The sequence below is a fragment of the Capsicum annuum genome, chromosome 1 (assembly GCF_002878395.1).
Source record: "Capsicum annuum cultivar UCD-10X-F1 chromosome 1, UCD10Xv1.1, whole genome shotgun sequence".
Taxonomy (NCBI): Eukaryota; Viridiplantae; Streptophyta; class Magnoliopsida; order Solanales; family Solanaceae; genus Capsicum; species Capsicum annuum.
The window spans coordinates 145847341-145874240 of record NC_061111.1 but is presented as its reverse complement, the minus strand read 5'-3'; the positions used below and the strand labels follow the sequence as shown (position 1 = coordinate 145874240).

General features: G+C 34.0%; 1 protein-coding gene across 2 annotated transcripts; it reads left to right on the top strand.

Annotated features, from left to right (window-relative positions):
• Nucleotides 1–7958: 7958 nt before the first annotated feature.
• LOC107839032 lies at nt 7959–26650 on the top strand. 2 transcript variants are annotated; one of them, XM_016682377.2, is made up of 10 exons: nt 7959–8101; nt 8347–8487; nt 13131–13231; nt 13318–13669; nt 15569–16444; nt 16535–16592; nt 16889–16950; nt 17051–17157; nt 17241–17328; nt 25718–26650. In XM_016682377.2, exons 2-10 carry the CDS (start codon nt 8353–8355, stop codon nt 26033–26035), a joined length of 2097 nt encoding a protein of 698 aa, XP_016537863.2. In that variant the 5' UTR covers nt 7959–8101; nt 8347–8352; the 3' UTR covers nt 26036–26650. The 2 variants fall into 2 exon arrangements, with proteins under 2 accessions (XP_016537863.2, XP_016537870.2); XM_016682384.2 differs by having other exon boundaries at nt 8022–8202.
• Nucleotides 26651–26900: the final 250 nt, after the last annotated feature.

Sequence of the window (26900 nt, the reverse complement as noted above, 5' to 3'; positions counted from 1 at the left end):
TATATATTTACAATTCAATTGAAAAAATAGGCTAGAAAATCTTTGAAAAAATAAATTAACCAATGAGATACTATATTTAAAATTTACATCATAAAAAGATGAACAAAATATCTCCACTATCCGCACCAATCCCATGCATAATTGCAGTTCTTTAATAAGTATGTTCAACACATGCTTTAAATTAGAAAGAACGGAAGAGGGCCTAAAATGCCCTTTTCCTATTGAAAATGATGCAAAAATGTTCTTCATTCACTTTTGGCTCTATAATACTATTCACATCTGTCTTTGGACTCCAAAATGTCTTTCGCATCTACCTTTGTGCTACAAAAATAGATATAAACATCCAGTACCCCCTCGGACTATGATCAAAGTTGCTACGACACACCCCAACTTCACAGGGATCTGATTATTCTCCTGAACTCAATTTTAGCATATTTTTGTCACCCTTTTACGCTGAAGTGACACCTTTATTACATAAAATAGGGCTCACGTCTGCCATGTCAGCTAAAAAGGTTTACAAAGGTACCACATCAGCTAAAACGATTGACAAAAATATGCTAAAATTTAATTCTGGGGGTAATAGGATCCCCAAAAAGTTGGAGTGTATCGTAGCAAATTTGGTCTTAGTTCAGGGGTACTAGATGCTTTACTCCTTCAAAATACCCTTTATTTAACATTCTCAATATTAAATAAATAAAAAGTAATTTCATTAATGAAGTGACACATTTTTATCAGTCCACATTTTATTAATTAAAAAATTTAAAATCCTAACTGATAATGCCTTATTTTCATGATCTAGTACTTTTTGTGAGTTGAAATTCATATGATGAACAAATAAAAACTTGTATTCTCATCGAACATGCCATGATTCTTGGAACAAAACAATTCTCACCACATGATTTTTACAAGCTGAGATTCCGGTTATGGGAGCTTCAGTTTTCAAAATCTTTTAAAGCATATAAAAGAAGTGATGTTTTTTCTGGTGAACTACAGTGCTATAGTGCATGTATATGACAAAGGGGTTTAGAAATTAGTTGTAGTAGATTAATAGATGATTTTTTCTATCTTCAGTAGTTCTAGAATTCTAGTTAATTTTCTCTAAAGTGATATCAATGATACTAAATACAGTAACATCCACCTGCTAAAATGTATTGTTAACGCAATTATAATATAAATGTTTTTGTAAAGGTTGTGTTTCAATCAATTTTGAAACAAAAACATCGATTAAGAGTTTTGAGTTATGTTACAATTAATTTTGAAACAAATGCATCAGTTAAAAGATTTTGAGTTACAAAGAACATGAATATGAATTTGATAATTCATTCTTCTGTAAGTTCTACGTTTTAAGTTCTCGAAAGAAAGACATATTTTGTTTTAAAATATTCATGAACTTATTAGCTATTACTTAATTAATACTTTCTCTTATATGAAACACTTATCCTATAAATAGTATTTCTTTTGTTTGAAAAGACAAGAACTCAAAAAGAGTACTTTCCCCTTGAAAAAAAAATGAGAGACATTGATCAAATGCTGAGATCACCAATTCAAGAATAGATCCCCTTGAATGCTACTTGTTTTGTGGCTTAGTTAAATCCTGAAGACAGAGTTGTTACTAATTCTTCCGTTTGCTCATGGGAGAGACTTTAGCTATCTTAAATAAGCGTATTATCGTGCCTCTAAGACAAGCAAGTTATATTTTAAATTTGTTGTGCAATTATCATTATTGTTTTAGCAATTTGAAGATAATTGTCTCTATGGCTTCTAAATCAATATCAAATAGTATTCCATCTTTGCTTAATCTTAATTTTAAAATATTTGATGACAAAGACTTTTCTAGATGACGTGGAAAGATGAAATATTTTTAAGATGATTAAATTTGGCATATGTTAGTAAAGAACTTTGTCCTAATGCTCCTGGTTCTGAGGTAGCATCTGACAAGACTACTTTGATTAAAGAACAAATTGCCAAGTGGCAATATGATAATTATTTGTGTAAGAATCATATTCTTGGAGAAATGTTTGACAAACATTATGAATAATATTCTATTAAATGCAAATTTTCTGAAGAGATATGAGACACTCTTCAAGCTATTTATTTAGCAGAAGAGGTGAGTTTTTTAAAAAAAATTATTTCAAATTATAAGGAGTTCAAAATAGTTGATGACAAGTCTATCACCGAACAAGTACAAGAATTTCATCTTATAGCTAATAAAATTGCTATTCTGAAATTGTTCTTGACGAAAACTTTCATTTTGGTGCTATTATATCAAAACTTTCTCCATCCTATAAAGAGTACCAAAGCAAACTCTACACAAAAAGGAAGATTTGACACTTGAATAATTATTGCAACACTTACAAATTAAACAAGAGACACGATATCGTGATAATAATATTTTGAAGGAACCTGCCATGAAATTTCATATGGTTGAAAAAGAATCAATCAAGAAGGAACCTGAAAATAAGAACTTTTCAAAGACAAAGAAGACTACAAATTTCAAGCATAATGGTGTCAATTTTAAATCTGGTGAATGCTATTATTGTCACAAAATTAATTACTATGCGCGTGATTGTAGATTTTTCATAGCCAAAAAGACAAAAGAAAAAGAAAAAAAGAAGAAGAGAAAATACCCTATTTCACTCTTGAACTAGACCCAAAACGACTGAGACACACCTCAACTTAACGGGGGTCCTATTACCCCCTTGAACTAATTAAAAGTATAATTTTGACACCCTTAGTGCCTAAGTGGCACACACGTGTGCCTACGTGGACCCTTCAGTGTGTTGTGCCACGTATGTATCACGTAGGCACTCAGGGTGTCAAAATTATACTTTTAATTAGTTCAGGGGTAATAGGACCCTCTTTAAGTTGAGATGTGTCTCAACAATTTTGGGTATAGATCAAGGGTGAAATAGAGTATTATCTTTAAAAGTAAAAAAGATGATCTTTTGACAATGATCACAAAAGTCTTTATAGCAAAAGATCAAATGAAATAGTGGATAGATACCGGCGCAACTCGTCACATATTAGGTAATCAAAATTCTTTCAAGTCCTATGAATTAGTGGGGGACAGTAAAATTTTATATATGGAAAACTCATCATCTGCTAAGGTTGTGGAAAACGAAACTGTTGAACTGAAATCTACTTTTGAAAAGATAGTTACATTGATAGAGGGATTGCATATTCCAGATATTCGAAAGAACTTGGTATCAGGTACGCTTCTTTCGAAGTATGATTTTAAAATAATTTTTGAGGTAGATATGTTTATTTTATCTAAAAATGACATGTTTGTTGGAAAAGGCTAAGTTTCAAATGGAATGATTAAACTTTATATTGAAAATGAAAATATTTCTACTTATATTGTAGAGTTTTTGGAGTGATGGCATGGACGTCTTGGACATGTAAATTTTAGATCCATTCAACTTATAATGAATAATGGATTAATCAAAGACTGTGGAATGAACCTTACTACTAAGTGTCTTACTTGTAGTAAGTACAATATTACAAAGAAACTCCTTAAGACAGTTGAAAGGACTTCCACACTTTTGCAATTAATCAACATTGATATTTGTGAGATGAATTATTTGTCACGTCATGAAAAAGGGTATTTTTATCACTTTTATTGATGACTACTCAAGATATATATATGTCTTTCCATTGAAAATAAAAGATGAAACATTTGAGACTTTCAATACATATAAATCAGAGGTTGACAGTAAATTGAGTTTGAAGATTAAATCAATTAGATCTAATAGAGGTGGAGATTACTTAAAATTAAATTTTATTGATTTTTGTGAAAAAAAATAACCATGTCCTATACACCACAACAAAATGGTATAGCAGAAATAAAAACAACAATTCATGCTCTTGTGATTCATCAGACGGATGTGAATACTGCATTCCTGAATGAAGACCTAGACGAAGAAGTTTACATGAAATAACCAGAAGGATTTGTCATTCCTGGTCAAGAATGTAAAGTTTGTTAACTTCTTAAATCTCTTTATGGATTAAAACAATGTCCAAATCAATGGCATGAGAAATTTAAAGAAGTTATGATTTCTAATGTCTACCTAATCAACGGTGGAGATATATGCATATTTAGTAAATTTCAAAAAAACAATCTGGTGTTATAATATGTCTTTGTGTAGACGACATGTTGATCTTTGAAACTGATATCAAAAGAATCAAAGAAACAAAATACTTTCTTGCTTTCTAGTTTGAAATAAAAGACCATGGAGAAGTTGACGTAATTTTATGCATCAAAAGTGTAAGATCAACAAATGGTTTGACTCTTACTCAATCAAATTATACTGAGAAAGACCTGAAGATGTTTACATCAAACTAGTATGAAACTCTGGTAATATTCTTGATCAATCGATATATTCTCAAGTTGTTGGAAGCCTTATATATGTGATACATTGTACCAAGCCAGATATTAATTATGGAGTCGAAACTTTGAGTGAGTTTATTGGTAGTCCTGAAGTTGAGCATTGGAATGCTTTAATTCGTGCTTTAAGATATCTGAAGGGTACAATTAATGCTGATATGCATGATTCTACCTTTCTATCAGTTCTTAAGGGCTACAGTAATGCTATTTGGAGTTCTAATTTGAATGACTCTAAATCTATTACTACTTCATTTTTCATTTTGATTGGAGTAGCAGTATTTTGGAAATTAAAGACGTAGATATGTATCAATCATGGAGTTAGAATTTATCGATATGTCTTCTGCTGGAGAAGAAGCTGATTGGCTGCGGAGTATGCGGATAGATATTCCATTATAGGGTAAGTCAATACCACCTTTAACTATATGTTGTGTTAATAAAACTGCTATATTTTAGAATTCAAATGATTGTTACAATGGCAAGTCAAGATAAGTTCGTCTCAAATACAATCATGTGCAAAGATTATTGGAGGATGGCATAATATCGCTTCAATATGGGATGTCCAGGCTCAATTTAGTAGATCCTTTGTCTAAAGGGTTAGGCAAAAAATTAATGGTACAAACTTGTAATAGAATGGGAATAAAGTCTGTTTGTAGATTGATTGTACTTTATGGTAACCCTACCTAATGATTTAATATTAGGTTCAAAGGAAAAAACAAGCAAAGTTACAATTGTGAAGCACATCAATAATTTTTTTTTCCTTAGAGAGTGAGTAGTTGTGCATAAGTTGAGATTTTTTTCTCTTGATAACTCTATAAGACCGATCTCGATTGGAGTAAATAATAACACTCTTGATGGATTTGACAATATTCCTACAAAAGAAAAGAATGAAATTATATTTTCTTAATAAGTCTATACACCGATTTCGATTGAAATGTGCAGGAACATTCTTGATAGATTTACTGATACTTTGTAGTAGAGGAGGATGAGATTAATTTCTCTTAATGAAATTCACAGACTATTTGATCGGAGTATGCAAAGTTACTCTTGATGGATTCACCGTACTAAGTGCGAAGTGGGGGCCGCTTCAATAAGATTTTAACATGAAAATCTTAAAGCACTTAGTTAAAAGAATTCAGGACATATGGCCGTAAGATGCCAAAGAATTTTGATTTTCACCATAATATAGTAATATGTGTGGAGCATTTTTCTACTTCATTCAATGAAATACTTAGTTCAAGATTTGTTCACTAAGTAGTTAATGATTTAGAAGACCTTCACTAACTTATGGTTCGAGTCCAAAAGACACCATTATTGAAGCATGTTGCCACATCAATGTCTCAAATGAATTTTATTTGTTAAATATAAAATTTCTTGAAACAAGTGGGTGATTGTTATTGTTAAGGGTTGTGTTTCAATCAATTTTGAAATTAATACACCGGTTAAAAATTTTTGAATTATGTTTCAATTAATCTTAAAATAAATGCATCGGTTAAAACGAGTTACAAAGAACATGAATGTGAATTTGATAATTCATTCTTCTTTAAGTTTTACGTTTTAGGTTCTTGAAAGAAAGATATATTTTGTTTTAAAATATTCATGAACCTATTAACTATTCTTAATTAATACTCCTCTCTTACATGAAACTTTTATCCTATAAATAGTATTTTTTTTGTTTGAAATGACAAGCACTAAAAAAGTACTTTTTTTCTTAAAAATATTTGAGAGACATTGATCAAATGGTGAGATCAGTTATTCAAGAATAGAAGAGCAACATTCTTGAATGTTACTTGTTTTGTGGTATAGTTGAATTCCGAAGATAGAGTTGTTACTAATTCTTCTATTTACTCGTGGGAGAGACTCCAACTATCTTTAAGAAGCGTATTATCGTGCCTCTAAGCCAAACAAGTTTTTTTTTTTTTTTTTACAATTATTATTGTTGTAACAAAAGTAGTCTTGGTATTATTACATTGTATCTAAAAGTATCAAAGTAATTTGTCATGCCATTTGATCATAAGGTTCAGTAAATTTTATTTCACCTTCCACGCATAAAACATGACATGGTAATTTACCTCTAAAACAGAGACCAATAAACATATTTTGACTTGATTTTACAAACTCTAAAGTAAGAAATTAACTTATGGTGCAATCCTTATAAAGAATACCAAACACGTATATTCATTTATAAAAGAAAGATACACACTTTGACATGATTTCACAATAAATGTATTAAAATATTAATATATTAATACTGATCGCCAAGGTATAGATGAGATAAGTGTTGTGAGTTAGAATTTTTTAGAATAATATAACGGGGGCCAATGAAAATGTGTCACTTCATTAATCAAATATTTTTATTTTATTTAATATTGAAAATGTTAAATAAAGAGCATTTTGAAGCCCAAAGGTAGAAGCGTAAGGCATTTTGGAGTTTAAAGATGAATGTGAAGGCCAATATAGACTCAAAAATGAATGCATGATATTTTTGCTTCATTTTCAAATGGTGTAGAATATTTAGGCCCTTTGCTGTAGAAAGAAGAACTTTTCTCCATTCATTGCAAATCGCGTGCCTTGAAGCAACATAATAAAATGATTTTGATAATTATAGCTCTTCCGTTAAATTATGTGTGAAGTAGTCTTTCAATGTTATTCAAATTTACCAACTGTAATTTTGCCTTTAGTTGTTTCATATATTTTAACCTAAATCAGTAAAATACAAACGCACAATAAAATTATTATTGCTCAATTTATGAAATATTTAATCTTTCTAATAGACTAATTCATTAAGATGAATACATGAACTCTTCGAATATATTAGATTCAAAGATGCTCAATTATAAAGAATTATCATTTTAAGAAAATAGTTGAATATAAATCTTTATAATTTGATCAAAGAAAATAATTCTACAATAAAATACATAGTTATTATTTTTGAAGAAATAGCCAAATACCTCAACCTAACGTCAATTTCCAACTATATATCTACACATCAGGGGGGGTCTATGATCCCTCCGATCTTTTGTTTACAATATTATCTAATTCTTAAATGCTGACATGTCATCAAAAGTGAAAGTACATACTTTAAGCGCGTAAAAACTTATATTAAATACTTTACTTTCCAATTAAAATACACTCGATAGTCTACATACATTTATAATAATTAAGATTACAATGATGACACTACATTTTCTTTATCCTTTTCGCCATTTTCAAAGTTTGAAATCTTCAACTTTATACAAGTTTAAGGAGGCATTTGGTCAAGAAAAAAAAAATATTTTTTCGAAATTGAATTCCAAAAACAAGTTCGACCATAAAAATTTAGAAAATTCTGAAATTCAACTTTTTTTTTTTCACTCCAATTTACTCACAAAAATTTAAAAATAATTTAAATTTATATTCATGACCAAACATAATTCCAACTTCAACTTAAATTTTAACTTGTATTTAATTTTCATGGCCAAATGCCTGAATATCTATTTGTATACACCCAAAAATCGACACTCTTCTTTGCGTAAACAAAAGAGTAACTCGTTTATATATTGTAACAAACAGGAACAAAAATATTTTACCCCCATAATTTTGATGGGCTAACTATTACCATACCTATAAAACACCAAGGGTTGATTATTAAAAATAAATTAAGATAGGTTACAATTCTGTCATCACATACATAGGGTTCCAAGTCATTTTATACACTTCCAGCGAGTTCCTTCCCCAAAGGTTTTGGGGTTTCTTGTTTTCCCCCTTTTCCTCTCCGCCATAAAATTGATTTCGCATTTTTCTTAATTCCTATTATTCAATCTTCTCAGTATAACTTTGAAGTAATATATTTTATTATATAGTTTTATTTTTTGATGCGAATTTATATTTGATTAATCAAAGAGCATTTATATAATAATCGTTTCGGTTTTTCCATTTTTGGTTTTATTGAGTTTGGTAATCATACAGTAAAATCGGATTATTAGGAAATAATGGGGAGTGGAGATGGAGAAGATGATCGGACGTTTAGGGTTAGTTTCACTGCTGAAGGATTTGCCAAGTTACGGGAACGAGTTAGTGAGAAGCTTAAGGAGTTTATGGGTGATTACACTGATGATACTCTTGTGGTATGTTTTTTTTACTCTAGGGCTTTTTGTAATAATAATATTGGATTATTATGGCACATATTGTTGAAAAAGTTTTTGTGTTGAAGTTGTTTTAGTGAAGAATAGTGTGCGTTTAATTATTGTTGTAGTTGCTTCACCAGCATTTACATTTTTTAGTTTATGTAAATGTGATTTTTTTCGAGTTGGTGCGAGCTTCTTTTGTTGTTACTGCTGCTATAAACTAATTGGATTGCGGATATGATGTTCAGAACAGTTGAAATAAGCTTCAAAGTTGTCATTGCCGAAAGTAGCGATAGGCGTTTCAATTTATTGAAGAATTTGTTTATTCAGTGAGGAAGCTGTGCAATCCTTGGAGTTACTTCAGTAATTTGGATAACGTTTTGTGTAATTATAGCAATGAAAGTGACCCTCTTATCTTACAAAGCATTGCTAACTTCTAGTTGTGGAATATATAAGTTTTAGAATTCCAATTGTTCTTTGTTTTGGTTGTGGATTCGAATGGTGTTGAAAAGTACTCGTGTATCAATATTTACATGATAATAATGTTTTATTGGGTGATAGCCATCACAGAATTGCTCCTTAAGAACCTAGGATATAGGTTTTATGCCTGCATTCTTTAGTTTTGTGCTTCATTCATCCCCTTTGCAGTGATCTTCTTTCAATTTATATTCTTCTCTTTTTGTGTCAACTTTGTAAGACATTCATAATGAATTTTTCTTTCTTTCTTTTGTTCATTTCCGCTTAAAGTTGTATCCACTGCATTTCTCATACTGGATCAGCATATTGTATCTATTGTTGTATTTTCAGTAAAATCTTTTCCATTGTGATTTTTTTTTAACTAGTGAATAGAAGAATAATTTTCTAACTTGTTTTATACAATGCTTGTCTGTCAGTTGGTGTCTGGTTATATTTTTTTGGGCATTGCTTTTGGTGTGGTTGCCATATTCCTTTCTAGCTTGACCTCTTTCCTTCTTTATCTTCCTGTACCGAGTTTAAAAAACTCATTTAGCTATGGTGTTGGTGGTTAATATTGTATATTTTAACTTCATTCCTATGTTACTCGGACTCTTCAAAAATGCCAATGGGTGCATATCGGATTCGCCAAAACTAGTGTATTTTTGGAAAATCTGACACGGGTGCGGCATCAAAATAGAAGAGTCCGTGCAACTTAGCTTGATTCATGCCTCTGGAGTTTTATGTGATAAGAAGGTGCCTCCTAGACTTGAACGCAAGTTCTATAGAGTGGCATTCCGATTGGCAATGTTGTATGAGTGGAGTGTTGCCCAATCAAGAAGTCCCACATCCCAAAGTTGAAGGTGGCGGAGATGAGGATGGTGCGTTGGATGTGTGGTCTTACTAGGAAAGATAGTGTTAAAAATGAGGTTATTCAAGAGAATGTAGGAGTGGTTTCGGTGGAAGACAATATACGGAAGCTGAGGTTGAAATGGTTCGGGCATGTGATGAGGAGGTGCACGGATGCCCCTATACGGAGGTGCGAGAGGTTGGCTATGCATGGTTTCAGCCGGGGTAGAGGTAGGCTCAAGAAGTATTGTAGGGAGGTGATTAGACATGACATGGAGTAGTTACAGCTCAAGTTACAGCCAGCTTACAACAGGGGACATCACTCTTGATAGAAAGGTGTGAAGGACAAAAATTAGGGTGTAGGGTTAGTGGTAGGTGGGAGTGCATCCTTGCTAGCAGGATGGGATGCTTTGTTCGTAGCCGTGCGCCTGTGCCAGTCATCGTAGTGATTTGTGGGGGTCTTATAGTTTCTTGTTCGCGGAGTTGGGTGATGTTTGTTATTTCGGATAGATAGTTTATAATTTTACTACATGAGTGTACTGTTTTTTGTTATTCCCTATTGGTGTGTTATTCCGTCTTGTTTTTTTTGCTTTTAGTATGTCTCTTTATACTTTTTTTTTTCATGAGTCGGGACTCTGTCGGAAACAACCTTTCTACTTCATCTGAGGTAGTGGTATAGATTGCATATACTTTATCCTCCCAGACCTCACTTAGCGGGAATTCACTGGTTATGTTGTTGTTTTTGATGATGATTCATGCAAATGGCTATTTGAACAACTTTTTGATGCAACTCTAATTTCTCTCCAAGCCCTCTTGACAACTAGTGAGTCTCATAAATTTGACATTTGGAATGGTCTATATGCAGTGTGCAGTAAACACAAAAAAGCATTCATGTTATGGTCATATTTATTTGAAATCGCTTGAAACTCCTGTAGTTTGTAATTCTCTCATTTAGGCCCCACTCATAAGTAATATTGCTAGAGCATTCGCTCTCCACTAGCTCTGTCTTTGGTGTTTGTGGACTAATGTTCTTATTTGCTTATATTAAAAGGATTAATTCATTGATTTATGAAGGCAAACCACTTAGGAAGTTCACTATAACTCACAAGTTACAACTGTGTGTAGTCATTTTGGGCAAAGATTTATGAGGCACCTTAAAGCTGCATAGACCCGACATTAAAAAGCTTTGGTAGGAATTTTAGATTCTTAGTGCACAATTCTGGTGGTGCAAGTTCAACAACAACAACATACCAGTATATTCCCACCAAGTTCCCACCAAGTGGGTTTGGGGAGGGTAAGTGTACGCAGTCCATACCACTACTTCAGATGTGAGATAGAGAGACTATTTCCGATAGACCCCTACTCAAAATAAAACAATCTAGACAAGGAACAGTAAAAGGACAAGATACAATTGAAATCAACACATCCAATAGTACCATATAAAATATACACCAAGTAATGGAACAAAAGATACAACATCCTAAACTCATACTAACCTTCTACCTTAATTTGCCTCCTCCATAACTTCCTATCTAAGGTCATGTCCTCGGTAAGCTGGAGCTGCTCCATGTCATGTCTAATCACCTCCCTCTAATTTTTCTTCGGTCTACCTCCACCTCTCTTGAATCCATCCCTAGCCAGCCTCCACACCTCCGCACTGGGACATCCGTGCCCCTTCTCATCATATGACCGAACCATCACAACCTCACTTCCCTTATCTTGTTTTCCACCGAAGCCACTCCCACCTTATTTCAAATAACCTCATTTCTAATCCTATCTTTCCTAGTATACCCACACATCCACCGAAGCATTCTCATTTCCGCCACTTTTATCTTATGGATGTGGGCCTTCTTAATGGCCAACACTCCGCCCCATACAACAAAGCCGGTCTAACTTGTGGAACTTGCCTTTAAGTTTAGGAGGTATCTTTTTGTCACTCAAGATTCCAGAGGTGAGCCTCCATTTCATCCACCCTACCCCAATCCGATGAGTGACATCCTCGTCAATCTTTCCATCTCTCCATTCTCCTGAATGATAAATGATAGAGATAAACCCTAGATACTTGAAAGTATCTCTCTTATTGATAGAATGAGTATCAAGCTTAATAACCACATCGGACTCATGAAACACCTCACTGTACTTGCACTCCAAATATTCCGTCTTGGATCTACTCAACCTAAACCCTTTAGACTCAAGGGTTTGCCTCCAAGCCTCCAATTTAGCATTAACTCCACTACGTGTCTTATCAATCAAGACCACATTTTAGCTCTATCATTGTAGTGGTGCAAGTTCAGGGACACATTTTACGTTTTGTATATGTAACAAAGCTCTATCATTATAGTGAGAAGTTGCCTATTCGATGAATCTGTGTATGCTGTTGATGGTGATCTGCTTTTTATTACTGAACATTGCCTCGCACAAAAGTTTGCTCATCCTCTAGCTTTCAAGTTTAACTGTTCACATAAATTTGATTTGTAACTTTCTCATTTTGATTTATGGTTTAAATAAGCAGTTCATGAAATTCTCTGTGGACATACATAGTTACCTGGTACATGTGTGGGTAGGAGGTAGAGGTAGCAGGTACCTCAAATTAGTCTAGGTGTATGGAATTTGACTTGAACACCATTGTTTTTTTTGCCAAAAAAATTTACTAAAGATATTGACTGTTAAAAATGGATAGTAACACTACCTGTTCCTACTCTAGACAAACTTTTATAGCGGTTTCTATGCAAAAGTTCCTATTTATCCGATGCTTCCGAAGGGGCTTGTATCAAATGTCATGTTCTCTCATACTAAAACCCGCCTCATCTTTGAGGTCCTTGCAAGCCATGGTTGACGTCATGTAGTGAAAGCCTACTACCAGTTTCTACGTCAAAAGGAGCTTCTGGTTCTTTGTCTGGAACCAGAACACTCAGCTGTATCCGACTTAGAACTTTAAGTTTTCTTTATATTAAAGCATATTGATGTAATGTAAACTAGCACATCGATTGTCATTTGACATATCAATTATTCATGTACTATGTTATTGGAATTTGTTGTTATTCTAAATCTAGGGACAACTAGTGTCAATTTATCTCATAGCTTTGCATGTGTACTATCCCACTGTTTGTTCGTTTAGATCCGTGTATTTTTCTTCTGCCCGTGATATTTGATCATCCGTACTCTTTGGTTTATTATATTGTTCTGCACAATTTTGGAGCTTCATTTTAGTTGTATCAGATTATTGGTTAACATTAGAATTCGAGTCTAGTTATCACAGATATTTCTTGATGTGTCGTTCCTTATGAGTGCGTCTGATTTCTCAAAGTTTATGATGCTAATGTTTTGCTATGCACCTGCAGGAATATGTCATAGTCTTGTTAAAAAATGGAAGGCATAAAGAAGAAGCAAGAAAGGAATTGAATGTTTTTCTTGGAGAAGACAGTGTCTCCTTTGTTGATTGGTAATATAACAACTATATGTTGCTTACAGTATGTGCTCGGAGCTAACTATTATTTTACTATTCTGATTGTTGGTAATGTTATTTAGGCTATGGGATCACTTAGGATCAAATGTTGATCTGTATGTGCAACAAAAGGATTCTGATACAGGGGGTGGGGCAAAAACGAAACCTGCTATTGTGGAACAGGCCGCAAAGAATGATATGCACCACCTGGATGCTGATGCTGATAAAGAGAAATTAAACAAATCTAAAAGCCGTCACCGAAGGGAGTGGAAAGGGGTGCTTAGCGACGGACACTCTACTCTACATAGCTCTTTGGTTGATAACACTCGTAAGGAGGAGGAAGCTCATCGAAAAGTTGGTCATGCAAAGCGATCCCTCTCCCCCCAGCCAGAATTTCAGAGAAGAAGAAGACGAGCCGAAGAAAAACCAAAAAAGGTTTCTAGAATTTCTATGCATTGCTTTGTTTTGAGAATTGAGAGAATGCTGCTGAGTTGTCATAGTACCATGAAGGAGAATTTCTTAATTGAATAATTTGAAACTTGTCATGTTTTCAAGCTGAATGTTGTGCCCTTACTTTTTCATCAATTCCGTCCCAAAGGTGCATGTCTAATCTAACTCCGTCATTTTTCTATCGCTTGTTTATTGTGAACAACTCTTGCTAGACATGTTACTTGGCAGTGTGGGCATAATGGTACATAGAACTGTGTTTGCAAATATGTCAAGGTACATATTACATATAGAACTGTGTTTGCAAATATGTCAAGGTACATATCAAGTATAAGTTTGCCACTTCCTGCTGTATTAAGTGATGCAAAGTAGCTGCCTTTACTTTATGGAAGAGCAGAAACAGTAGTTATGACCCACCTTTTCACATGCTTTGTGGAGTGGTTGGTTTGTTCTGCTGGTTTTGCTGTTGTCATTTATTGGTCATGCTAATTTGGTCTTGGGTTCCATGGAGAAATCACTCTCTTGAAAGCAGATTTATACTTGAAATCCCTTAAGCCCGTATGTTTTCCATCCATTGGTCAACCCCAGAAAAACATTCAAGATTGTTGATTTTTTAAATGTTTTGAGATGATATATATTTATAGCAACATCTCGCCTGGTTGTGTATTTTGTTGCAGCACGGAAAATTACTTTCCTCGACGCACTCAAGTACGTGGCCTAGTGGTCAATGAAGTGAGTGCAAACCTTGGAGACCATGATTTAAATCCTAGCAAAGACAAACGCCACCAAGTGATTTCTTCCCATATGTCTAAGCGTTGGTAGGCATAGACCATAGTTACTTGGTAGACGTGCTGGAGGGAGGTAGCACATATATTTATAGCAACATCTTGCTTGGGTGTGTATTTTGTTGAATCACGGTTGATAATGCCTTTTGCAGAGTCACTTTCCTCTACGCACTTAAGTATGCGGCCTAGTGGTCAATGAAGTGAGTGCAAACCTTGGAGACCATGATTTAAATCCTAGTAGAGACAAAAGTCACCAATGGTAGGCATAGTTACTTGGTAGATGTGCCGGAGGTAGATAGCAAGTACCCTGTGGAGTAATTGAGGTGTGCACAAGTTGAACCGGATACCGCCACCATAAAAAAATCTCTTTCCTTCATCCATCTGTTTTAGCTGAGTCAAGTTGTTCATTAGTGTGAAGTTTTAAATGTTTTGTCGTTGTTGACAGTACTTTTAATTGTGCACAGAGTACAAACAATAGCAAACTCGTGCCTTTGCAATTTTTATAAATTATTTCTGGTGATTGGGAACAGATAATGTTGTGTTGGCAGTATCATTAGGGTAAAAGTTTGATTTCTAGTTATTTTTGTATTATGATATGTATTTGGAATGCCGTAGTGAATTAGTTTCTGTGATTTGCTTTGGTTGTATCCCCACCACTCAACTGTCTTTTGAAGATTTCAGGAATCTAGTAGACTTTTAGTGGTGTTGCTACTTTTTACTATTAGTTAGTTAATAGCATTTTCAATGTTATTGTATTTTTAGTGCTAACATTTCTTTCTAGTTCTTTTTCAAAATCCTTATTTTGCTGTTATTGCTGTCCAAAGACAGAGGCTCCCTATCATATGGCACCATATAATACTGGTTATGAGTTTTCTGTATATGATAAATTTGGGTAACTTTTGAACAAGGATTAATTAAAATAAATTAAGATTGCAAGAAGAATTGCAAAAAACTGAATTAAGTTCAGTACTAGAGTTTTTTCCCCTGAAATGTAATTTACTGAAGTAAGAGAAGACATGCTTTGGGTAATCCTCTTGGCTTTGTATTTCTAAGTCACTACTTCATATCACCAGCCTTTGATTAAGTTGTTTACTTTTGATAGAGGGAAACCATTCACCAACCAGCAATTGCTGCTACTCGGAGATTGCTGCAATTTGCAGTAAGAGATGCCGTGGGTACTTCTAGGCCACCCAGTTCTACTCTAGCTCCCTCACCTTCTTTAAAGCGTCTTCGCTCCGTGGTCTCTATGTCTGTGGAGGACTCATCCCTTCAGGAACGCCCACAGAGGATGCGATCAGTTGCAAGAGCAGCACCTTCCCTGGCCACTGCTGTTAAAGCTGCTGCAGAAGCTGCAAAGGATGTAACAAAAGTTAGATCCTCTGCTAATGTGTTTGATAGGTTGGGTCCGGTTACTGATGTTCGCGATCCTTCAATCCAATTGGAAGAATCTAGGCAAGCTATTGCTGAAGATGTACAAGATCGATCTTTTGCTGATGCAAACGAGGCATACTCAACTTACATTCACAGAAGTGATTATAGTGGGAAGCATATTGGGAAACCTATGTTACATGATGATGCTGTGGTTTTTTATGATTCAACATTGGATGATGAGGCTGATCGTGGTAGCAGCTTAGTGAATAGAAGGGCTATGGATGCCTCTAGAACTGGTGTATCTGTTAAAAACATAGGTGAGAATGCGCTTATAATCGAGCATGGGGTTGCTTACAATGAGGATGATATTTTGGACAAGTCACAGAATGACAAGGATCGACCTACATTTTCTCCTGGTGCTCCTCACCAGCCAATAAATATCCCATTAAATGTGAATACCTGGAAATCACCTCAGTATAAGGAGGCAAGACAGTCATTAGAGATAGATGGTCGCAGATCTGCACAAAGCAGTGAAGGCTTTGCCGAGAAACCTGACATGCCGTTGACAAAAGAAAGAACTAACTCTATTGCAGTTACTAATGGAATTGTAAGATATCTGTAATCTTTTATGATCTCATTATGTCAGTAAAATCTTTGTGATCTCTAGAAAATACTTAATCAATATGTTCCTTGTTAGGTCAAACCATATGTGGACACACAGAAGGAATTTCAAAAGACAGCTTCTGTTAATCAAGGTGAGTTTGATCGTCCCTAGCTACACGTGCTTGTACATTCTAGGCGTAAGAATAAAAGCACTTTGAAACCACTTACCGATAAATAGTATGATTAAATGTTATTAGTTTGTTAAGGTAATATTAGGATCGAGTTTAGACTTTATTGCTTTCATTATTCGTTGCCTGAGGTACTCTTAACTTGTGAGGTGAAATTGCTCTAATCACTGCTTTAATATGTGTAGTACTCCCAATATGTGATTCCCTAGTACCATCTTTGTTTCTTTATCTTATATGTAGGTCATTTTCTGGTTTATCAGGTTTGTATTCTACTGGTCCACCTACAGAAGATGCTGATTCACGGACCATCTTTGTCAACAATGTAAGTTTCTGTCAACTTATTATTGGTTTGATTCACTGGGTATGTCCTTTGTTGCTCAATTGCTGAGAAACATTTAATTTGTCTCCTTTGATTTTGTCAGGTTCATTTTGCTGCTACAAAGGATAGCCTTTCTCGGCACTTTAATACATTTGGGGAAGTGCTCAAAGTGGTCATCCTGACTGATGCAGCAACTGGGCAGCCCAAAGGGTCAGTTACTTTTTTCATAACCTTTTTTCAATCTGTTGTCTGATGTTGTTGAGTGCTAATGTCTAAGAACATAACATAAACAGGTCAGCTTACGTAGAGTTCATGAGAAAAGAATCTGCAGAGAATGCGTTATCTCTTGATGGAAAATCGTTCATGTCACGCACTCTGAAGGTATGTTCTTAAAAGCAGATGATATTATTAGTCTTAAGTTGACTAACATAGATGATGTCTTGACTTCTATGTGGTGTGGAATAGTTCCCTTTTCTTTTTTATGTGGCTTGTTCTTGTTTTGGGCCTTTAACACCCTCTTTTCAAGTCTTCCTCAGTTACTTTTTAGCTACAAGTTAACTGGATTTCTTACACGTCTGCTAATTTGGTTGTAATTGGTTTGGCTGAAAGTGAACTGTATAAGAATGGGAAACCACTCTCCGCTACAACTTAAATTAAAGAAGATATAAGAGGTTTGATCTGTTCCTTGCAGTTTTTTACTGTTGACTGCTTAAAGTCAACATATCAACCTCTCTTATCTCACACAAGATAGGGGTAAGACATGCGTACACTATCTTCCCAGACCCCAGTTGTGGGATCACACTAGACCCCACATGTAGGATCACATTGGGTATGTTGTTGCCGCTTAAAGTCACTAATATACTATAGGGCACCCCTAGACCTTCCTCAAGAAGAGGTACAAGATATTAATAGTTTAGAATGTTTGAAGAGCTCACTTATCCAAACTTAGCACTTGCAACATGGTTAATTTTATCACTATATAGGAAACATCACATCGTGGTGTTTCGCAGCGGTCAATGAGGTGGGTAGAACTACGGGAGATCGGCGATCATATCCTAGTACTCACAAAATGTTATTTGACTTCTTATAATCTGGGGTACCTCTCACCTATGATGGTAGGAGGTAGCATGTAATGGGTGAAATGGTCTAGGTGTGCGCTGACCTAAATACTAACTACCCTATAAAAAATAGAGAAAAGACATAAATACACCATTGAAGTTGTCCCAGATTTTCAAAAAACACTCTTAAAGTTTGCGGACGTCCCATTGCCCCCACAAAACTAGTTAGGACCACTAAAATTAACCCCTTTTGACCCATTTTCAGCCTATTTATTTTAACACACAAGAGGAGGCGCGTGAGGGGAGAAAAATATTGCACCAATTTGGAAAATACCACGTGTAGCAAAAAATGTTTTCTACTTTTTCTTTTTCTATTTTACTATTTTTTCTTTCCTTTTCTATTTTTTCTTTTGTTTCTCCTCCTTCTTCGTTTCTTCTTCATTAATGGAGTCTTATTTTTTCCTTCCTCTTCTTCTTCATTAATGGGATAGTGATGGATAATATCATGATCGATGTTTATTTTTCGATAAAAATGGTACAGAGATTTAAAAAAAAGGTAAAAAGGAGATTGTATGTTAGCCACCATTTTTCTTGGCGAGAAGGTATTTTCCGACGATCAAAAAAGTGATGGAATTTCGTCGGATTACTAAATTATAATAGCGGAAGAAATCCATTTTAAACTGAGCTAAAAATTTAACAAAATTTTAGTAAAAGAAATCGTAAACAATTTTAAAAATTATTGATTTTTGAATGAAGCTAAAGGATAAAAAATAACTAATCAAATAAATTCAAAATATTATGACCAATTTAAATTTCTAAACCCACTACAATTATAATAGCACAAAAAAGATGGAGTGATTATTATTTTCAAGTTTAAATGTTGATTATGGAAGCTTTGGACATTGGAAGGAGAAGAGATTAGTTGAGAAAAAGAAAGAAAAAGAATCTGTGTGTGGATTGAAGCGTGAGGCTGTTGATTGAAGGAGAATTAGAGGGGGTTACGTGGAGGGACTGGATTGGGAAAAGAGAGAAGAAAGTCAAAAAAAAGAGAGAGAAAAAACAAAAAGAGAAAAATATAAGGAAAGGTGAAAAAAAGTATTTATAAATAAATTAACACCTGTCAATCAGTGGTTGGCGTGTGTTTATCACCTATTTTTTAGAAATTGGGATTGATTCTAAAAGATGTATTAAGTCATTTCAAAATTGTTTAGGGGGTAATAGGATTCCCACAAACTTTTAAGTGCGTTTTTGAAAATTCGGGAAAACTTTAGTGGTGTTTTTATATGTCTTTTCTCTAAAAAATATAATCAACAATGCATAGTGAACTGTAGTAATCTTCTGAGTACACCTCGACTCTTTTGCTGGTACTTGCTACCTCCCGCTAGCACATGTATCGGCATGCAAGGTACGTCGAAGAAATTAGTCTTTTTCACTCACAGTTTCCTCCATCTCCCTCCATCTCGCTCTTCTGCCTCAAACCAGCCGACCTCTTCTCCCTCATCATCCAATAGAGGTCCCTCATTATTTCTGTCCGACTCCCCGGAGATAATTTCTCCACAAACAACCACCACCCCAACTCCTCGATGTTTCCGTGCAAACAACAACCATCCCAACTCCCATTTTCCTTTCTTACCTCCACAACACCACCAACAACAAACAACACAAAAATTAAATCGGAAGACTGCCGAACTCCAACCAAAAATATCGAGCTTCGACAACCTCTATGAAGTTGTGGAGGTGGCTTGTCCGCTATAGGTGTAAAAAAAATGGTGGAAGGAAAGGTAATGTTTCAATTGAAAAATAGAGGAGAAAATAGTGAAGTTATGTCGTTAGGTTGCTGGGAAGTTGTGGTCTGATGATGAAAAGCTGTGGCTCGCTGGAAAAAATGGGAAAAGGGAGATGATGGGTCTGTTGGTGCTGGTGGTCAAAACCAATTGAACACACCCGGCCATACTTAGCTCTCAGAACAACTTCTTTCGTTTCAGAAAAAATCTTATTTCTCTTGTATTGAAATTGCAAATTTCTATATGATGCACATCTTTCCATGAGCAAATCAAATCGTTAATGCACATTAAACAGGAAAAATCGGGGCAATAGTCGTTGAATTGTTCGAAATTTCTAATACAGAGAAGGGAGACTTCTCCATCTTGCTGCTGCTCTGTAGTGTAGTATACATCCTTTTGTACATCTTCCATCAGAAAGATTTATGTCTCTAATGGAATTTCAACCCTGGTTGCTTGCATCCATTTCATTGACTATTAATCTACACCCTTGGGCAGTGTTTAGGGATGCGTGAAGCGGGAAAACGCGATAAGGCCCGCTTCATGCTTTAAGCGAAGCACTCACTTTATTGAAGTGAAGCACAATTTAAATGAAAAAGACCAAAATAAAGCAAGACAATATATATCAGCAAAAGTCCAAATTATTGATCACTGTAATAATAATTTCTTTAACAAAAATAAATATTTTCCCATATTTCCAAGCTGGTTCACCCATTTTTTTTTTGCTTTTAAGTTTTTAAGAAAAATAATTACTGCTAATAAAAAAGATCTTAATTAAATAACAGCAGCATAGAAATCAGAAAAACAGAGCAAACAGTAGAGAGTGGAAGCAAAATATAGCAGAAAGCTGAGGAAAATAGCAAGACAGAGCAGAGGAAAATAGAAGAAAAAAGAAAAAGAACAAAAAAAAGAAAAAACGTAGGCCAGAGATTGCTGGAGAAAAGAAGGAAAAAAACTCCTTTAGATTAGAAGATAAGCAGCTTAAAGTCGTAGCAGAAGACTGAAAACCCTAGTCTGAAATTAAAATTCAAAACCACCGACTTCTTTTTATTCAAAGTTAAACCCTTTAAAAGGTTGAAAACAGAAAGGCAATGCTTCACTCTACGCACGGCTTCAGCTTCAGCCATTGAAAGCACACGCTTCTCTTCAGCACCTTGCAGCGCTACCCTGCCGCTTCGCACTGCATCACTGCTTAAAGCGATGAAGCAGTGGCTTTCCTGAATACTGCCCTTGGGTGTTTGGCTTTCCGTCCCTATTTTATTTGGGATGAGTATAAGTGTGTGAATGTGGTATGGAAACCTAGGTCTTGCTTGGTCACTTTTATGGAAACTTCTTAGTTACTTGCTTATATTATGGTTTTGAAGAAGCAAAAAGAGTGCTAGGTTTCAGGGAAAATTTTAATTATTGAAATAATAAGCTGTTAACATGAAAAACACACTGGGAAATAAAGCCCACAAAAGGAACTACTTTGTGTAGGACTTGCACTTCTCAAATTTTTATGTGGGATTTACTGCAACCTTCCATATAATGATGATTACTAACTAGGGAGAGATAATTGACAAATCTGGAAAAGGCAAGTAGTGGCTTAGCTCCATCAAGGGTTTCTTGAACATATTTACTGTACGATCATTGATATAGTTTTCTTTTTGGGTGGGTTAGGGAGTGGGGGTGATAGTACGTTTATGCGTGATGGTTTAGGTTTAGTAGGGTTCTCATTTTCTAATATTTGGCTAAAGCTCAAAAGCCCATTGAGATGATTAAGTTTTAAATCCCAAGGTAAGTTTGAGAATTCTAATGTTTAATGCACACTTTTGATCATATGGAAGATTTAGAATTTGTGTAATCAAGATTTCAAGTTGACACAATTCAAAACCTATTTAAAGTGGTTATTCAAGGGCTCGTGTATTAAGTCCTACTCTGCTTTCATTGAGATTAAGATGTATGAATCTGGATGCATATCTAAACATTAAGTAGCTGTTTGGCTATGAAAAATTAAAATTTTTCGGAGTTGGATTGAAATTGGAGTTGGAGTTGTGTTTGGCCATGTCTTTTTTGAATTTTTTTGTGACTTTTGAAAAAACTTTTTTAAATATGATTTTTATGCCCCAATTTTTACAAACTATCAAAATCACCCAACTAAAATTTACCTACTAACGGAAAAAGAACACAATTAGCCACTTTTATAGAAATAATTACATATACATGGCCATATTTAATGAATTTCAATTATGACATGTATAATATTTACATTAATAGCCGTTTTCTCATATTTGAAAATTTTAAATATGGATGTTATATTAACAGATGCTTCCTATTTTTTAGGTAACAAATATTATCTTTCAAACAAATTTATTTTTTTAGGAATTTATTTAATTTCTTTCCTTTATTTTTCGTTCTTATAAAATAGGAAATGATGAGTTGTTATTAAATTTTAGGGTGCCGCTAATTTATTTCTTTAATTTTCTTATACATGAAAGATTTTACCGTGTGAATAAATTATTTCTATGTAAAACATACTTTGCATATTTATGGTATATTATATCATAGACCATAAATATATAAATATGCTTAGTATGTTCCTTTATACTTTGTATATTTATATATGTGTGTATATGGTATATAAATGGTATAAACTTCATATATAACATACTTTGTATATTTATGTTATAAATATAATACTTTATATATTTATGGGTATAAATATAATACTCTGTGTATAAAGATACCAAGTATTATGGTATATAAAGGTAGCAGTTGCAGTTTAAGGTATAAATTTATTAAATTGGACATATTTTTTTATGAAAAATATGTATCACCGATTTATATTTTTAGCATATATATGGTATAAACTATTTATATTTGAATAGTATTATAAAGATGTACACAATATAATATATATAATCAAATTAAAAATGAGAATAATTTGTGGCAGTGGTAAACTAATTTGCTACAACTTTATTAATTCCATAAATATAGAAAACGATTATCCATTATTAATTACACGACTATAATTCCTTAAACGTCCGTATCACAGCTGAAAAATTATTATTATTATTATTATTCTATTATAGTAATTAGGATCATTAGCAGTAAAATAGTGTCTTAAATAAGGGAGAAAAATAATGATGAGAGAGAAAAAGAGATATATATTAATTAGGATAGCATTAAGTTTGAAATTATAATTATATTATTCTTTAAAAGTGCTATATACGTAATATTGAAAAAGTAATGTTTTAAGGCGAGTTTTATGTAAAAATTTAAAAGATTAGGGTTATATATAATAATAATATAAGTTGGAATTGGAGTTGGAAAATTAAGAAAACACCAAAAACCTGTTTTCCTTTTTCAGAAAAATTTTTCGAAATTATTTTCCGAATTATCATGGCCAAACACCACAATTTTCAACTCTGGAAATTTTTTTCGGAAAAAAGAAAAAAATTTTCATGGCCAAACGGACTCTAAGATGTTGTCTCTGGATCTGAACACTGCATGATTTAGAATCAAATTGGTTTTCAACACCTAAATGTACATAATTTATTTTGTTGTAAACATAATAACTATATATTTCAAATAAAAAGTAACTAAATATATAAAATATAAATAAATTTAATAAAATAAAATCTTTATTTGATTAGAAAAGAAGTATTTATGTTTGCTAGTGATAGTGGAGGTCTCTAATGGTGGTGATGATAGCGGTTGGTGTTAGTGGGTAATGGTGGTGGTGAGCGTTATGATGGTGGATGTGGTTGGTGTTGTAGCGACTAGTATGATGGTAACAGTTGGTGGTGGTGGTTGATGATGGTGAAGTTGGTGATAGTAGTAGTTGATGATGTTGATGGTGGCCGAGTAGCATGGTGTTTGATGATGTGTTGGTGATAGTTGACAACATGTGATGGTGAAGGTGGTAGGTAGTAAGGATTGATGAGAAAATTAAGTGGGAGGTGATAAAAAGTCTTTAAATTAAAAATGGTGATAACTTTGACCAGCTAAGGTCAAAGCTTCATTTAAATTGTGATTAAGTTAATTGAGGTGTAAAGTGTAATTTTTAAAAACTTTTAAATTTTTTAAAAAGTCCCCCAACTCCAAATTTCAAATTTTAGTGTTTCACCCCTTTTCTTATCTTTCAATCTTTTTTCTTCTTTCTCTTTCTCCCTATCTTCTTCTTCTTATTTTTTTCTCTCTAGATTTTCCTCTTCTTCCATCTTCTCTTCTTCTTTTTCTTTCTCTTTTCATTTCGTTCTTCCTTTTTTAATTTTCATGGACTATTTTTAAAAAAAAAATTTGAAAAGTTTGAAAAGATTTTTTTTGATTTCTTTTAAAAATGAATGAAGAAATAATTTAGCAAATTCAGCAACTACGATAATTGCTGCAACAACTACTATTAGTTGTTGTGTTACAACATTCATCGAAGTTGCTGTAGCAATTATCGAAGTTGCAGTAGCAACAATCGAAGTTGCTGCAGCAACTTCGATACTTAATTTCTGAAAAAAGATCTGATTGGAGAAGGAGCCTATGAAAAAGTGATATTTATGATAAAAATGGAGGTGGTGGTGCTGGAGGTGACGCCAATTGAGAAGATGACATTTGTTATGGTGTTGATAGCAACGGTAGTAGAGGAGAAAGAAGAAAAATAGACGATAGTTATGTAGAGGGAGGAAATAATGGTGAATCTAGAAGAGGTGGCAATGGTAGTGATAGTGATAATGGAGGAAGAGGAGGTGGTGGCGGTGGGCGGCAACAAAAAGGGTGTGGGGGAGGAGTGAGGGTGATGGTGTAGGGATCTTTGTGTAAATATGGGGTAGGAATCTTTATGTAAATAATAAAACTTGAGAGTTTTAAAGTTAGTTTCATTAACACTAATCTTAAAATTGTCACCTCTACTCAATATTTAAGATTTGTGTCACTCTTTTTTAGTTTTGAAACTTTTTTGTCACCCTTAATTAATTTGTCCAGGATTGATTGTTGTGATGGTAGTGGTTGATAGTGGTGGGGTGTTGATGGCGGCGGTAACAATGGTGTTGGCAACAATGATGATATATATAATTATAACGATGGAGGTGATAGGTGTGTAATGTATGACAGTAGTGGTTGGTAGTGGTGGTGGTCGTTTGTGGTTGACAGTGATGGTGGTGGTTATGATGACAGTGATGGTTAGTGGTGATGATGAGTGACCGTGGATAGAGCGGCTGTGAAAACTATCAAAACAAAAACACCTCTTAATGATATTACTCCCTCTGTTCACTTTTACTTGTCTAGTGATAGATTCACTTTTATTTTTTACTTTTAACATATCAAGAAAAGTCAAAAGTATTTTGTTCTTGTTTTACCTTCCACGTTTATTACTTAATTGTAACAATTAATATGAGCATTGTGGTAAAATACTCATATTAATCATTATTTTTTAAAGGGTAAGCGAAGTCCAAAGTGGACAAATTAAAGTGAATGTAGGGAGTAAGATTTTGTTCAAGATCATCATAATTAAGACCTATTCGAACCAATTATGTGCTTAAGTCTCTTTGCCAACATCAAAGACATTTTTGGTGTGTCTCTTTGCCAGCAGTATGAAGAAATTTTTGGTGATCTTTTGCGATTGCTTAAATATACTCTTCGCCATGTCATGTGAATTATTTGACTAATTTAATTATGAGTAGGGGAAATTTGAAATTTCAGAAAAAATGAGTGAGGAAATTTGAAGAATAGAAGACTTAAAAAAGGCCATAATTTATTTAGTAATTTATGCTTCTAAAATGTTAGCAACTAAGTATCAAGATAAACACAGTAAAAAGAAGACCCTATTCTTTTTAGTCAAAAAAGAAGACCCTATTCTTTTAGCAATTTGTATCAGGCTCTTCTAGCGTTGTACTTTGTACATCTCTTTTTATGAGGAACCTTTCTGTTCATTTAAGCCCCGAGTATTGTTCTGTTATACAGGTTGTGATGAAAAGCTCTGCTACTCCTGAAGCAGCGTCTGTCACTGTATGGCCTCGTGTTACAAGAGGTGGTCCCTATGCTGTTTCTAGGTTTGGTCGGGTTCCTTTTCCTAGAGGCATCCCCACTTTGTACAGGTCCCGGCTCCCAATCAGGCCTGGTGCTAGAAGTATGCAATGGAAACGAGATGGTCAGCCCACATTTACTGAGAACTCTGGTTTGGCTACACCCTCAAGTAATGCAGTTCCATCTCCCATTCTTCGGAATATGACATATGTACGAACAGAATCCAAGACAAATGGAAATTCTAGTGTGGCTTAGTTGATTATAGCAGTTATCTCCGTCCTATCTCTCCGAGAATCCAGCTCTTTTTGAGAAGGGTTGAAGTCCAACATACTTGGCAATGTGCATGATTGCTTCATCTGGTGAATCAGCCAAGTTGTCACATAATCACAAACGAAGTGTTACTGGTTTTGCTTTATCTTTTTGTTCTTTCCATAGAGTTGGGCGGAGGAGGCATTGGGTAAATGTTTTTGGATTAGGTTTTTGAAGTAATTCTTATTAGGTTGTTGGAGGCAGGTGGCTGAAGGAGTTGTCTATTTCGAGCTGGAATCTGTGAATAGGTGGATGGTTGTTTATTGGATTTGGATTAGAGACCTTTTAAATTTCGTTCTTGATAAATCAAAAAAAGAGAAAAAAAGTTTAGAAGAGGGAAAAAAGTTAAAAAAGAAAAAGCAAAGTGTGCTTCAAGTCTTCACTTCGTTTTACATTTTGTGTTTTTGTCCAATAATATGCTTGCTAGTTGAGATCTGCAATCAGTGCTAATTAGTCGAATGTTTGACATTGTTGTTATTGGAGCCTTGAAAAGAAATGCAGATGCCTGAAAAGGACTCGAAAATTTATTCTATAAAATTTCTATGGTTATTTTGTCAAGAAGCATGTTCACGTATCTGTAATTTTCAAAATGCGTTTTCATTGAGGCTGGAATTTCATTTGTTTCCTTTACCATCTTTAGTCGTCTTCTCAAAACAAAAAAAGAACGAATAGTGCCCAAGTTTAAAGTGTGACTAATAACTAGTTCGATGCAATTAACATACTAATAGATGTATACATATTTTGACCATATTAAGAATGTTAACAATTGACTACAGTAAATCGACTGAAACGACATTAGTATTTATTAACA